The sequence below is a fragment of the Nelusetta ayraudi genome, unplaced genomic scaffold (assembly GCF_046127955.1).
Source record: "Nelusetta ayraudi isolate G7.1 ecotype Tasmania unplaced genomic scaffold, CSIRO-AGI_Nayr_v1 ptg000031l, whole genome shotgun sequence".
Classification (NCBI taxonomy): Eukaryota; Metazoa; Chordata; class Actinopteri; order Tetraodontiformes; family Monacanthidae; genus Nelusetta; species Nelusetta ayraudi.
Genome location: NW_027466081.1, coordinates 3,435,696 through 3,449,860, shown reverse-complemented (window position 1 = coordinate 3,449,860; position 14,165 = coordinate 3,435,696). Strand labels below are relative to the sequence as shown.

Genomic DNA, 14,165 nt, shown 5'->3' with positions numbered 1-14,165 from the left:
CATACAGGGATTAATGTAAATATATATATGTATATATATATATATATGTATATACATAAATATAAACACAAATATATGTATATATGTATTCATTTGTGTATATATATATACATAGATGCATACATGCAGGGCCTTTAAATGTACATATGTACATATCCTGTATGTATGCATATGTACCATCCATCCATTCTCAATGTCGCTAAATGTGTGTATGTATATGTACACACACACACACACACACACACACATATGAAGAACGTGTATGGGCTGTGCTGCCTAACCATTAGATGCTGCAATATCTTACACACTGGGCTTTTAATGCTGGAACAAAATTTCAAACATAATACAGATGTTTTGTTTTTCATTTTTTCCCCCCTCTCCCCCCCCCCCCCTGAAATGTAATATAAACCTCCGCTGACTGCTCTCTGCGGATAACACGAGCCGTATTAACCCCAACTTCTCTCCCGCTGCCCCACCAGATCATCCTCCACTCCATGCACAAGTACCAGCCTCGCGTTCACGTCGTCAGGAAGGACTTCAGCAGCGAGCTGTCCCCCAACAAGCCCGTGCCCAGCGGGGAAGGGGTCAAGACCTTCAGCTTCCCCGAGACCGTCTTCACCACCGTCACCGCTTACCAGAACCAGCAGGTACACGTTCACCCTGATCACCCTGGTCATAGGTCTTCCAGTCAACTTGTTTATTTCCACTCCTTATATCCCCTGTAATGACTTGGTAGAGATACAACCACTTTGCAAGTCTTTTCACACATTGTCAAGTATAACCATAAAAAACAGAACTTTGGGAACCAGCAACATCATCTGTTCTCGCGAGTTCCGTAGAAACGCAATTATCTCAATTATTCAATCAAATGTTTTGCTATTTTCCGCAACTTTGCTCCAAAGTGAGGTGGGAAAAACCGTTCCTCCCATCCACGCTTAATCCTACTGGTAATTCTCAAACTCATGGCGGAAGCCAATAACGTCTTTTGCACTTAAAAGGAAACAAAACAAAGGATGAGTTATGGCTCCTAATGTCACTGCAATTCACTGCGAAAACACGGCGCAACATGTTGGCGCGAGGAAGTCTTTCGCCACATTCTCGTTAACCTGAAATAATTACAAACATGCAAAAACATTCTAATCCCCATGTTTTTTTTCCCCCTTCCTGCAGATTACCAGACTAAAGATCGACCGCAACCCGTTTGCTAAAGGATTTCGGGACTCGGGCCGGAACAGGTACGACACTAATGCATCAGTCGCTAGCTGAACAAAGTTTAATACCAGTGATATAGAGCAATAATAGTCAATGTTTTCTTTTTTCATTCGAATCATTGTTTTTTGTGAATGGCCCACATTCAGGGTTGTTCCTGGAGAGCAAACATAACCTATTATCCAAATATACTTCTCTGTGTTCTCGAAAGAGCATTGTTAGCCCTCTGTTTAGAGTCTGTCATGAACATGCTGTGTTTTAGCGTGTGAACTGACCATCTGTTGGCCCTTCTACACGTTGCGGAAGAGGCTAAAAACAAGGTGGCCTCAGAGGGGCGGCGCTAACACTCGGTTTTTAGGGTGACCGCTGACCTGGGAGGGAGATCAGTGCGCGCGCGCGTTCTCAAAAGTGGAGCAAGCAGGAGTTTTTTGGCAGCCCGCTGACAGAACGGAGGCACAAATTGTTGTCAGAAGACATCTGTGAAGTACATTTGCACAATGCGCCAGAAAATTTGAGAACCGAGAAACCAAAGCACAAAAATAGATTCTCTCTGAACTCCGGGCAAAAAAAGAAGTCGCGTAAAATAGTACATTTGCTGAATATTGGCACGGGTTGAATTGATGTCCGCATTTTTCTATGTTGCGTGTCGTTCAGGAGAACTTTCATTTTGATTTGTCATTTGATAAACAGATAAATGCCCATGACACATGCTCACGGCCTGCTTTCAGACTGAAATCTGCACAAACCACTGTAGCACGTGACGGTCAAAATGGCTCTTTCACCTGCTGATGCTGCGAGATGAAGTGCATATTTCCCCTCTCTGATCCCAAATTATCATATCGTTAGCCTACTAGCATAATTGCCTCAGTCGTTTTTTTGGCCAAATTGTTATATCTGCCTAACTTTACCAATGTGCTTGCTAAAAAAAATGTGTTTTTTCGTGTTTTGCGAAAACGTTGAAATATGACTTAGGCAACTATGCTATTAGGCTAACGATATGCATATATAATGTATGTGGAGGAGGCGAGGAGGGAGAGTAGATGCTGGTGCTTGTTTTTGGTGCGGGGGGAGGGGGGAAGGTGGGGGGGGTTGGGTGAGCCACCAGAAGCCGCGGGAACATGAAAGCAGCCCCCTCATCTGGTCCACATTATTGGTGCACAGATATTTCAGACATCTTTTTTCATTTTGCAAACAATAGGGCCGTTTGATTTATGGCGCCGCGTTAAGAGTTTCGCTGCAGAAAAGCTACAGATGAAAAGATAACAGAGGATGAGATATTTGTCCGGCAAGAGGGAGAAAATGAATTAATCCTTACGTGCGGCTCGTCACCCCGTCTGGATTTGTTTTGCGCGGTGGCTGGAACTGCACTGTGGCCACTTTAAAAGCTCTCGCTCCGTCCGGTTCAATTTGGCACTGTGTTTAATCTCCCGCGGACATTGTGGCAGCGCCAAGACGCCGACCTTTGGGCCGTCACACTGCTGCTTTTGCATAATTATGCTGATGCAGCCCCGTAATTGGTCACACACTGTAACTCAGTCAGCAGAAGGCTTCTCTCTATCATCTTTACATCTCTCTCTCTCTCTGCACGCTATATTAGCCACTTTACACAGATTAAATTGATAAAACAGATTGATAGAAAAAAAAAAACAACTTTTCTATATTCATGCATCCTTTTTCTAAAAAGTCATCATATACAAAAGTAAGTCAAAAACAACAACAGGCATTGATTTGCTACCTTTATTAACCGCTCAGTTAATCTGGAAATACTGCACACTGGAATTGAGAAATGAAAATGCACTTCGTGGAAATGTGTCAGCCCCCCCCCCTCCCCCCCAAGGAAAATAAATCTAAAGAAAATAAATAAATAAAACAACAAATAAATAAATAAAAACAGCATGACTTTAATCAATTTTGATTTATTCTGGAAAAGTATGGTCAACCAGGGAAAGTGACTTGCATTGGTCAGAAAATACATACTGATCTTGAGATAATGATGTTTTATTTCAAGCCAGGAAAAAAAAAAAAGAGAGACATGGCTTGGCAAAAACATACACAATGGATTGTGAGGAACATCCGCTTCTCCATGATTCTTGGAATGACAGTGCCAGAGGGGGAAAAAAACAGAATTTTCTTTAGTGCAAACATCATCACTCAGTGGAAATGTAGGAAATTCACAGTTGTATTACATATACATATTTTATTTAAAAAACTAAAAAAAAACTGCTGAAGCTAAGCTAAATACGTAGCTCAAACAGTGCAGGTGCTGGTGGCCGAGTGCCATCAGGTGAAGCAGAACTTCTTCGGCTAACAGTGAGCCTCCTCCTGGCCACTCAGTCCGGGAGAGACCATTGTCTGCTTCATTTTCTTTCATCCAGATCTTCTCAGTGTTCTCAGTGTCCGGTCAGTTCAGAAGAGAATCTGCACTCTGTGACGTATAGTGTCACTTTCCGAGTCCCGCAGGGACAGGAAATCATTTACACGTCACTTCTGGAACCAACGTTGAAACATGACGATATTGAAACAGGAAGAAGCCAAGAGTGCAGAGAGCAGAGGTTGTGAGGGAAAGAGTGAGAGAGGAAGTGAAGGCACTCTTTCTCCCTACGGTTTGCTGGAGGATTACAATGTACCGTCAGTGAAGTGGCCACAGCCAGAATGTTAGTCTGGTTACGGTTTGGCACAAAAGCTCTAGTTTACTCCAGAACTGCAGCACAATCCAGACTTCCACTGAAGGGATTTTTCACTTAAAAATGTGTATTTTGTTCATCACAGTGTTGCAGTGTTGGTGAGTAATCTATTACTAAGTAATCCGCTACTGTAATTAAACTACTTTTCTTAATGGAGTAATGTAACGGGATTACTGTGGCCAAACTGGTAATTACATCATAATTACTTCATCAAGTAACGATTCCGTTCATTCTGAAGCACTGAGCAACTGTTACTTAGTAATTAGTAATTCATTACTTATGAAACAAAGTAGTTCAAGAAGTAATTAGATTACTTTTTAAGGAGTAATCAGTAATCAGTAGTTGGATTACTTTTATGGAGTAATCCCAAAAACACTGTTCAAAGTGACAGCTTTTGCACAGCTATTGAAAGGCTCTGATTGGTTAAAATCGGCGACGTGTGAACACTGAAGGCTCAACAGAGTCCAGCCACTTGTTGCAGCACCAAGTCCTGGCATTACAGTTTGAAGTTGTTCCTGTTTGAGTTGGAAAGAGGGCTGGACCACCGTGAGGAAAAGCTATAAACAAAGAATAATTACTAAAGAACCTGTTAAAGTGATGAGCACGCTTCAGATCAACAGGCCAGAATAAGCCTGTGGTTGCTTCAGTTAGTTGTTGACCTGTAGGTCTCAAGGCTCGTCAGAAGAGCCTTTAATCAGCAACCCTCACAAGATTTACTCTTTGTGACTTTTAAGAGTTCCTGTAAATGAAATGTGTGCCTTTCAGGGATCTTTTTCTGCCCCCCCAAATTAATGTTCCCTCTTAATTTTTCTTCTCTTGCTTAAGATTTTATGACTTGGCTGTTTTCAATTTTTCTTCTTCTTCTTCTTTTTCCCCCCCAGCTGTCATAACTCCTGAGGAGCTTTGATTTTGAAAGCGTTCTATAAAGAAAGGTTATTGACAAGCAAGAAAAAATGGAAAGAGAACCACTGCTTTATCTCCTGCCAGATGCATTACTGCGTGGCGCGTGCAGGCAGCCGTCCGTGATTTGCTGAAATGGTTTTCAAACCAAAGACCATATTTTGAGACCCCGGGATCAAGGCCGAAAAGCAATCAAGGACATTGAAGAGCATCTGATTTCAGCCCCAAAACATTGCATAGTTTTTTTTCTTGGCAAGTAGTAAATAAAAACAAAAACAGCAACAAGCAGCGCCAAACTAATACACCAGCAGTCGTAACAAAATGAAACATTTGAGCATTAAGACACTATTTTGAGTCAAACGTGACTGACAGATTCCACACTGGAAGGAAATTTAAGAAAAAAATAATATCATAAAAGGGGCAAGCCGGTGCTGCTAATTCTGAAATTAAGCACCGAAGTGCCGTCACTTGTGTCTGCCGAGCGCTCTTTATTGCCCGGCCGGTTGATACAGCTCATTTGTTGGGTTTTGGTCCCGTAGCGATGTGATGTATGAATGACTTTACAGTCGCGGCGAGAGGCGAGACGATTAGCCCGACTCGCTAATGGCCGGGCGGGGGTGGGGGGGGGAGCGGGGGGGGGGGGGGGGGGGGTGTTGTCAGTGGCCCTAAAATAACACGCGGGGCAGTGACCGGTGCTGGTTTCCTTTGCGACGGGGCCCGAGCGCGACGCGACGCGAAGGCTCGGAGATGAAACGTCACGCAGATTTATGCCCGCAGTAAAAACCTTTAAATGGCTCCAGGTTTTTCACAGTGGAATAAAGACAAAAATGTTGGCCCACTCACTCTTTCTCCCTCTCCCCCGACGTAATTTAAACATTTATTCCTTTTTTGGCGCCCCCCCTGTTCGACTGACATTCTCTGTAGTTTTCCTGTCATGTCCAAAGTATAGGCCTCACATCCTTTTTTTTGCGACATCATCAAACACACCTAAATATCATTTTCAAATGAAACAACAGATGAGACAGATTGATATTTTATTATTTTATTTTGTAAATATTTATTCCCATGAGGCCTACGTCACATTGTATAACTTGATTACAAACAAAAGATCCATACGTTTGCTTTATACTTCAGGCTTTCACTATTTTGATTTGACCGATGCAGCAGCAGAAGTTAAAAATCAAAAAGTATGCAACTTGGGATGCAGCTCAAATGTGACCCTCAATCTATTAGCTATGAGTGTCCATGAAAGTGCTGTTAGAAATATTATATATATATATATACGCTTTAAATAGTACAGTTTATTGTTAATCTTCGTTATGATTCATCACCTAGATATAGACACAGTTGGTCGGTTCTCGGATACATTGGACCGGTTTGACCAACATCTTTTCAACCTCGTTTTTCTCTCTCTGTCTGGACTCTGTTTCTCTTTGCGCTCGTGTCATCTGGTCAGCATGGGTTTCTGAGCACCCCCAAGCAATTTGCCTCTCTCGTTTGTGTCTGTCAGGACCGGCCTGGAGGCCATCATGGAGACCTACGCCTTCTGGAGACCCCCTGTGAGAACCCTCACATTTGAAGACTTCACCAACATGCAGAAGCAGCAAGGTTGGTTGAGCCGGCGCTCGCTCGCGTGTTTTTACTAATCCCAGTTGAATTTTCTTTGGTTTTGAACATACGAAAAATTGGTTTACGATTGCCAAAACAGTTCTCTACTTGTTCTCTAGTAGGCTAGAACCCGGACCAGCCCACTGTTTGTCAAACTAGCTGGGTTGTCAGGGTAAAAACAACAAAACCGTTTTGTTTGCAGTACGCTTTCTCACCATTAGGAGTCTAAAAATCTGACACTGGGGACCTTTAAAAAAAAAACAAAAAAACCACAGCTATTTACAACTATTTACCTGCAAAATAATAATGTGGTTCTTCACTTTGCAATGTTTTTTTTTTCCTACATCGGGCCTAAAAAAAATATGACTGACATCCAAAGGAAATAAAATAATGTTTTCTCTCGTGGCCTAAATGAGCCGGGATGTAGGATCCTGAATGCTTCACGCTTAATAAACTTGAATTCATCACTGTGAACGGTTTATAAACCACAAAGGAATCATGGAACAAAAAAGCAGTACAAAAAGAAATTCCCCCTCGACTGGTTGGTGCTGACTAGCATTAGCCTTCGCTGCGTGCGCCGATCCCGAGCCCTCCGTCTGCACATCCCCGCTGCGCGTGAATCGCAGCGCACCGCCATCCCTCATTTGAGCTTGGCCATGTGTGGCTTGTCTGGCAGGTCGGCCGTCATCCGCTCAACTATTTCACATCACGCGAAGCCCTCGAAAATAAAAATCGTTATACACGGCTCACTTGGACGCCAGCACGCGAGTCATAATCCCGTTTCCAGTCTGAGTCATGGCCCCTCTCAAGGCCCCGGCGACTGGCTTTCTCTCCTCCTCCCGTCCCGAGCGGGCCGACGCGCGTGCTTGTTATCATTGCGCGCCTCTGGACCCCCCCCCCCCGAAAAAAAAAAAAAATCATTACGTTCTAATGGAAGTCCTTGCACTGCCAGTGAACCCAAACTCACCCAGGAGAGGGAAAGAAACACTTGTTTGGACTGAGCCCTACACGTGTACGTGTGTGTCATTTCCCCTTCGGTGCGTCACGCACTTTCTTCCTATAAAGCAATCAGCGGCCCTCCCCAAGGCCTCCTAACCAGGGGGGAGGAGGGGAAGGATGACATCACCCAACTATCGTCCTTTCTCTTTGTCTACCTTCATCCCTTCCCTTCCCCTCCTTCTCTTTTATTCCTCCTCCTTTCCCCTCTCCGCCTCACCTTCCCCGAGCCCAGCGATGCGGCCGTCTTTATCAAAGGCATATGGCGCAAAATCAGAACCCCTGCCAAGAGGGTCCGGGACTATTTAGTTCTGCCCCCCCCACCCGCCCTCACCCCCCCCCATGCTCAGTTTGAGCTGAAGCCGTCCAACTGCAGGATGAACCCCTGGCCAAATTCTCATTAATACGGAAATATGTGATTGATGTCCCACAGCTATCATTTCACTTTGAGAGGCTTGACTTAATGGATGTATTTTCATAGCACTTTAACGACAGTAGAAAGGAGGAGGAGGATGGGGTCGGGGTTTGGGGCGGGATGAGGGCGACGTGCGTTTCTGCTGACCAGATATGCTCCAAACTCAATCCACATTTATCAGTTACCACCAGCCACATATTTTTTTCAAAATGGCTCCCTGGTCCAGTTTCTAATAGAGGCAGTAAAGCAGTGCAATCAGTCGGCGATGACATCAATTGACCAGGACGTGGGATAGATGATCAGCAGATGACCTCATCACGTGGCTCCCCGCTCAAGGCCAATTCTGGTTTCCCCACGAAATCGCTGCGTTTGACTTACCAACAAGAGACTCATTAAAGGGATGGTGCACCTATAGGAACTGAAATTGTACACGCTCGCCACTTGGCCACAATGGAGACTCCAGTTAGACTTTCTTATCAACATGACCATCCCGGGTTTTTTTTTCGTATTACTCCGATGGTGTCCATCAGAGCGTCATCAAGACGAGACAGTCCAGAGACGGCGTCGTTATTGAGATCAGCGAGGGTGCAGCACCTGTTTTTTGATGTTTCTGCCGCTTCAAAGGCAGAGAGCAGGATGTTAAAAAAAAAAAAAAAAAAAGCAATTTCAAATGCCAGAAGAAAACGCCAGGATCTCTCTCTCTCTCTCTGGGAGGCTACGCTGGATTCTGTGGCTAAAAAGACTGTGCTAACAATCACCGCTTTGCGCACAGCCATGTCTTCCAGACACTTTGGCGCCACCATGCGAGTTGTGTGAGACAGTTTGCTATTGCTGTTTGTTGAGTCCGTGGCCACCATGAGTATTAATCAGGCCAGAATTCATCCCTTCTGTGAAACTCCAGAACTGTTACGTGGATCAGGAAAAGGTTGCTTCATAATTAGAAGCTGTTTTCTAACAATGTCCTTTTCTCGTCTCTCCATTTAGGGGGAAGCACCGGGACGTCCCCCACCACCTCCAGCACGGGGACCCCTTCCCCCTCCGGTGCCGCCCACCTCCTGTCCCCCTCCTGCTCTCCACCCACCTTCCACCTTGCCTCCAACACCTTCAACGTGGCGTGCAGGGAGAGCCAGCTCTGCAACCTGGGCCTGTCCGAGTACCCGGCCTGCGCCCGCAGCAACATGGCGGCCCTGCAGGGCTACGGCGGCCTGGCCGACGGCTCCTACGGGCGCCTGCAGGCGGCCGCGGGGGGCGCCATGGCCTCGGCCCAGCCCTCCGAATCCTTCCTGCCGCAGAGGACTTCCTCCCTGATCGCCGCCGGCATGCAGGGCGGCGCCCACGGCTCACTGGCCGGCGGCGGTGGCAGTGGGGTCGCCGCCTCCGGAGCCAAGATGGACGCCTACGGCGGTCAGCTGGGCTCCTTCCCCGCCTCGCAGCTCCAGTACGTCATGCAGGCGGGGGGCGGCTCCGGCTCGGCTCCGCCCTCCTCCTCCGGGTCCTCTTCCTCCTCCCACATGTTCAGCGGCGGCCACCACCACGTGCAGCAGGGCTCGTACAACGCCTTCTCCCTGCACAACCCCTACAACCTCTACGGATACAACTTCCCCGCCTCCCCGCGCCTGGCCGCCAGCCCCGAGAAGCCGCAGGGGGGCCTGCTGTGCTCCTCGTCCCCCGCCGGCGCCTTCGCCGAGCGCCAGTACCTCTCCAACGGGGGCATGGACACGATGCACATGATCGGCAACGCGGGCGGCGGCCAGCAGGGCGGCGCCTCCTGCGACGGACGACAGTACGGCTCCTCCTCTCAGATGTCCATGCACATGGTGTAGCAGCAGCTGGGATCCAAAACCTCGCCCTTCCAATTTGTTTTGTTGTTATTTTCTTCTTTCTTTTTTTTAAAGTCTTCCCGCTGAGAAGCAGAATTCTCATCCGTGAACTCACTTTTGGTGTGGAACCATTTTACACAAGGCAAGCAAACCTTTCGGAAGGATATCGTCTCGTCCTCGCGGTGAAACCCGACTTACGAAGTCCGAGCGAGTATTTCAAAGACGTTCTCATCTGAGCAGTGAAACCCGGGACAGCCGCCTCAATTTTGATTGTAGGAAGAACGAGCCGCGGGATTATCAGTCGTGAATCCATTATGGTGCAATAGCAACAACACTTTTACCGTAGGGACTCGTCCATATTTTTCGAAAGACTCAAACATGGTCTTGACTCCGTGAAACCAAAGAACCTTGGAGATGTCGCAGTTTGGGGGAAGGGGATGGCGTGCCTGTGTGCTTTGCTGCCAATGGTGTGACGTTGTGGCCGCAACGAAAGGGACAACTGGACAATCGAGTGACTCACGGCCCCACAAGTGTGCGGGCGGTGAAGCGTCCGGATGCCTGTGACGACGCAGAGGGCGCACAGGGCGGAAGAGCCTCCGACCGTCTTGCCGGAGCTCAGCGCTCTCGACAGCGCGCGACCTCACCGGTCTGAACTGGAATGGCTTCTTCTTCTGTTGTGGCGTGGATAGGCCGTTTGCGAGCATAAGATATATCTATAAGACGGCAAATCGATAGCTTAAAAGTTGTTGTGTGAAAAAGATATTAAAGAATCAATAGCAAAAGCAGAGTAATTAAGGTATGTTTTGGTGTGTTGAGATGTGTATTTAAGTGCTGAGCAGTTATAGCAATTTTACAGGCGCAACCGTCGCTAAGACAGCGTGTGACGAAAAGGGAAATAGCAGAGTGAATCTTTCTGCGGCATTTTAAAAGAGTAAAACTGTAAATACAGGTGCCAAGCACGTAAAAAAAAAAGCCCAATAAACATTTCAGTTCATGTACATGGTTCTGATTTTCTTTTCTCTGAAACTGCCTTTTTCCTCCAAAAGTCGTTAAAGAATGGTACAGCACATATAAATATCGCTTGAAGCACATGCGCAAGTCATAACGACTGTCGATTGCAATAATGCTCATACCGGGTTGTACAAAACGAGGCCCTTTATTTATTTTTTTTATCCTCCTTTCACCTGAGGTGACCTCTTATCAATTGCAGCCCGCGGGCTTCGGTAACAGGCGAAAGACATAAATATTAATCGCACGAAAGGAGCCTTTCCATCTTATAAAACACACACACACATCTGCTTCGCACCACATCACAGGCATTAGCTTCAAACGCTGACGCAATGCATCGATCATAAACCCAACTGGAGGAAAATGACCCCAAAGAAAGTATAATATAAAATGATTCCCCTGCTGGTTCTGTTTATTAGGGGGACGAAGCCAGACGCTTTGGTGGTGCCCACTGCGCTCATCTGCTGCGGTCGATGTACTTAAATGGGGCACCTGTTGGGAAGAAGAAGAAGGAGGAGAAGAAGAAGAAGAAGAAGAAGAAAAAGAAAATCCTCAAGAAATTCTTTTGTAATCACGTGAAGCTCGGAGATGCAGCATTTATGGTCATTAGATCACTGATGTTGTCCTTCCTCTCTCGCTAAGCAGACACAGACTCCTTCGGGATGAAGGTGGGGGGGATTTAGCCGAGGCTAATCAGCCTCCATTACACGGATGTCTTCTCATTGGCTCTCCCCAATCACTTCCTATCATGTGTACGACTCCAGCCATGAAACATCATATCTGAACCGTCATCAGAAAAATGAAGCGTGCGTGTGTGTGTGTGTGTGTGTGTGTGGAGCGACTCAGTATTGGAAACACCTGTTTTTCCAAGCATGACTTTGAAATAATGAGCCGGGTGATGTCCTCGAATGCATGATTTCATAATTTGGCAATGACCCATGTATCTGGATCTCATGCGCCCACTCACCCCCACTCCAAAGAAATTGCTCTATTTGCTACTCTTTTATTGTCCTACATCGTCTTTGCTGCAAAAGGGGCCGACTCATGGAGAGACGTGCTGGTGTGAAGGGCACGTTCTTGTCCATCTCCAAGAGCTGCAGGGTGACACAACGCGCCGCAGTTCTGCGGTTTCTCTTCCAGAGTTAACGAACCGCAGGGTCTTTAAGTGGAAAAGAATGCTGGTGAGACAAAATAATATCCAGTCGCTGCCTTTCATTGCAGAGTTTCCCTTCCCCGCCTTTTTTTTTTTCTTTTATTGGAGACAAACAATCTCCTTGATTCATTAAAACATGAAAAGTGGAACGTTTGGAGACGCGGAGGCTGAGACCCTCTGACGCAGATGTTGGAGATCTGGCGCTTGATCTGTTGACTTTTTTTTAAGGCCCATTTTGAGTGACAACCTGCTGCCAGCACATTTTTGCCTATAATTGCCAAATTAGTATCTGGAGTATCCATCCCTCTGTTTACAGTGTTCTGCAAAAAATCTGTTTTCTATCTATCTATATATCTAAAAACACTTTGTGACATAATTAAGAGACTAAAGGAAATTTTCTAATTTCCAAGGTTAGAAAAATTTTAGTGAATTGTTTTATGTCGGACACTCTGCACAGAAATCCTGGTTGACTATTGCCCTCTTGTGTTTATTCCGCTCTTATGCTCTGGATTCCTTGGCCTCACTTGTCTCCAGAGTGATTTACTTCTGACGAGGAGACAAGGACCCTCTCCTCTGAGGTGTTACACTGCACCCGACGTGCATTGAAGCACTAAAACTTTGCTCTTTTGCAAACCCTTGCAGACCTTCCGTCGCCTTACACCAGCACTTCTTTTTTTTTCTTCCCCCTTCTCCTTGGAACATCTTGAAAGTATTTGGGGACTGATAAAGTGATGATACAGATGTCAGGCTTGAAAAGAGAAGCACACAGGTTCTGGTGAAGTGGCCAATATGTGTGCGTGTGTGTGTGTGTGTGTGTGTGTGTGTGTGTGTGTGTGTGTGTGTGCAAAATATGTACATATATATATGCACACACACATATATGTATATATGTATGTATATATACATATATATACATATATATATATATATATATATATATATATATATATATATATACACACATACATATATGTATAATACATATATGTACATATATATGTGTCTAACTATCTGAAGAAGGATGATACATTCTGTACAAAAGAACATGTGAAGTGAAATTATGTAATTTGGTGCTGTAATCCTTTTTAATTCTGCGCACAACTTTAATGACATCAAATATGAAATCACAGTTGTTGAGTCAAATGTTTTAGATATTTACACTTGTTCACAGGGTCATAATTAATTTTGACTTGTCAGCAACATTCTGTTGCTGTTAATTTTCCTACTAAGTAAAAGCTTTATGCCTGAATTTGAAATGTCAAGGCACTGTAATGAGAGTTGCTGGTTTTAATTTATTTATTTTGAGTTTTATCTCCTTTGGTTTCCAGATGTTTCATATGAATTTTGTACCTTTTATTTTTGCATATGAACGTCAGATACCCGAACATATTATTCAAACTGTTAAGAAGAGACTTGCAAGTTGCTATGCAGATTTCTGATATATGACTGATATCAAAAGACTGATAAAATTGATATTGAACATCTGGGAACCCAAATCTGGGAACCCACAGAGATCAAACAACTTCGGATAAAATCAAACCAACAAATAGTCAATATCAATATTCTCATTTTGCATTGGAAAACATCAGGTGTGCATGTTCTACCTAGTTGGAATATTGTAGTGCCTAATATTTAAAGACATTTTAATCCCAAAATCCAATTAACCCTTTTACTTCTGTAGGGAAGTTACTTAAAAATAATGACACACAAAGGAGACCCACAAAGGATAAACTGTTAGGGATGGTCCTAAGCCTTGAATGCAGCTGGATTGCAAAGGTTTCATGTCAGAAATCTTGCACATCCATCTCGCAAAGCACTCGTCATTTTTATTTTTTAAGTCGGTCCTCATATTGCATAACCAATTAGTGTCCTTTGAGTGTGTGACTGTTGACAGGCCACAAGAAATGTCACAAAGTGATTATGCTCCCTGGATGTCCTGCCAATGAATTTGGGCTCTTTGATGATACTGTCATCATGACCGACACTTATCTAGGAGTCTGTGATTCACATCACATCTGGGCTGTTCTTCAAGATGAAAGAGGCTCTGAGAGAGATTAATTCATGATTATAAAGTGAGGACAGGCTGTAAGATGGAAATGGAAACTGTAAAAGACGCAGCCCTCAGTTTGTGCAATGCTGGAGAAGTGGTATGCCTGGTATTTCTAGCAAAAGAAGAACCACACTGACTGAAGCTCTTTTGAAAGTGGAGCCCAAGAACAGTCATATTCTCACACTCTCAAGAGCTGTGAGGAACAGCAGGTCAACAGGAAATGGCCTTAACTGCTTTCTTCTTCCTCCGGCGGAAACAAAGATGCTTGAGATACGCTCTACCCGCACTGGCAGGTGGTTCTGATAAAACTGGTAGTCTGGGC

At 45.1% G+C, this 14,165-nt stretch overlaps 1 protein-coding gene across 1 annotated transcript in view; it reads left to right on the top strand.

The window, feature by feature from the left end:
- The window catches only part of tbx15 (T-box transcription factor 15), a 33,396-nt gene extending 22,766 nt beyond the window's left edge, over nucleotides 1-10,630 (top strand). Inside the window, exons 5-8 of the mRNA XM_076030885.1 lie at nucleotides 480-647; nucleotides 1,171-1,235; nucleotides 6,304-6,401; nucleotides 8,797-10,630. Coding sequence (XP_075887000.1) covers nucleotides 480-647; nucleotides 1,171-1,235; nucleotides 6,304-6,401; nucleotides 8,797-9,635 — 1,170 coding nt within the window. The 3' untranslated portion in view covers nucleotides 9,636-10,630. The remainder of the gene's footprint in view (nucleotides 1-479; nucleotides 648-1,170; nucleotides 1,236-6,303; nucleotides 6,402-8,796) is intronic.
- Nucleotides 10,631-14,165: the final 3,535 nt, after the last annotated feature.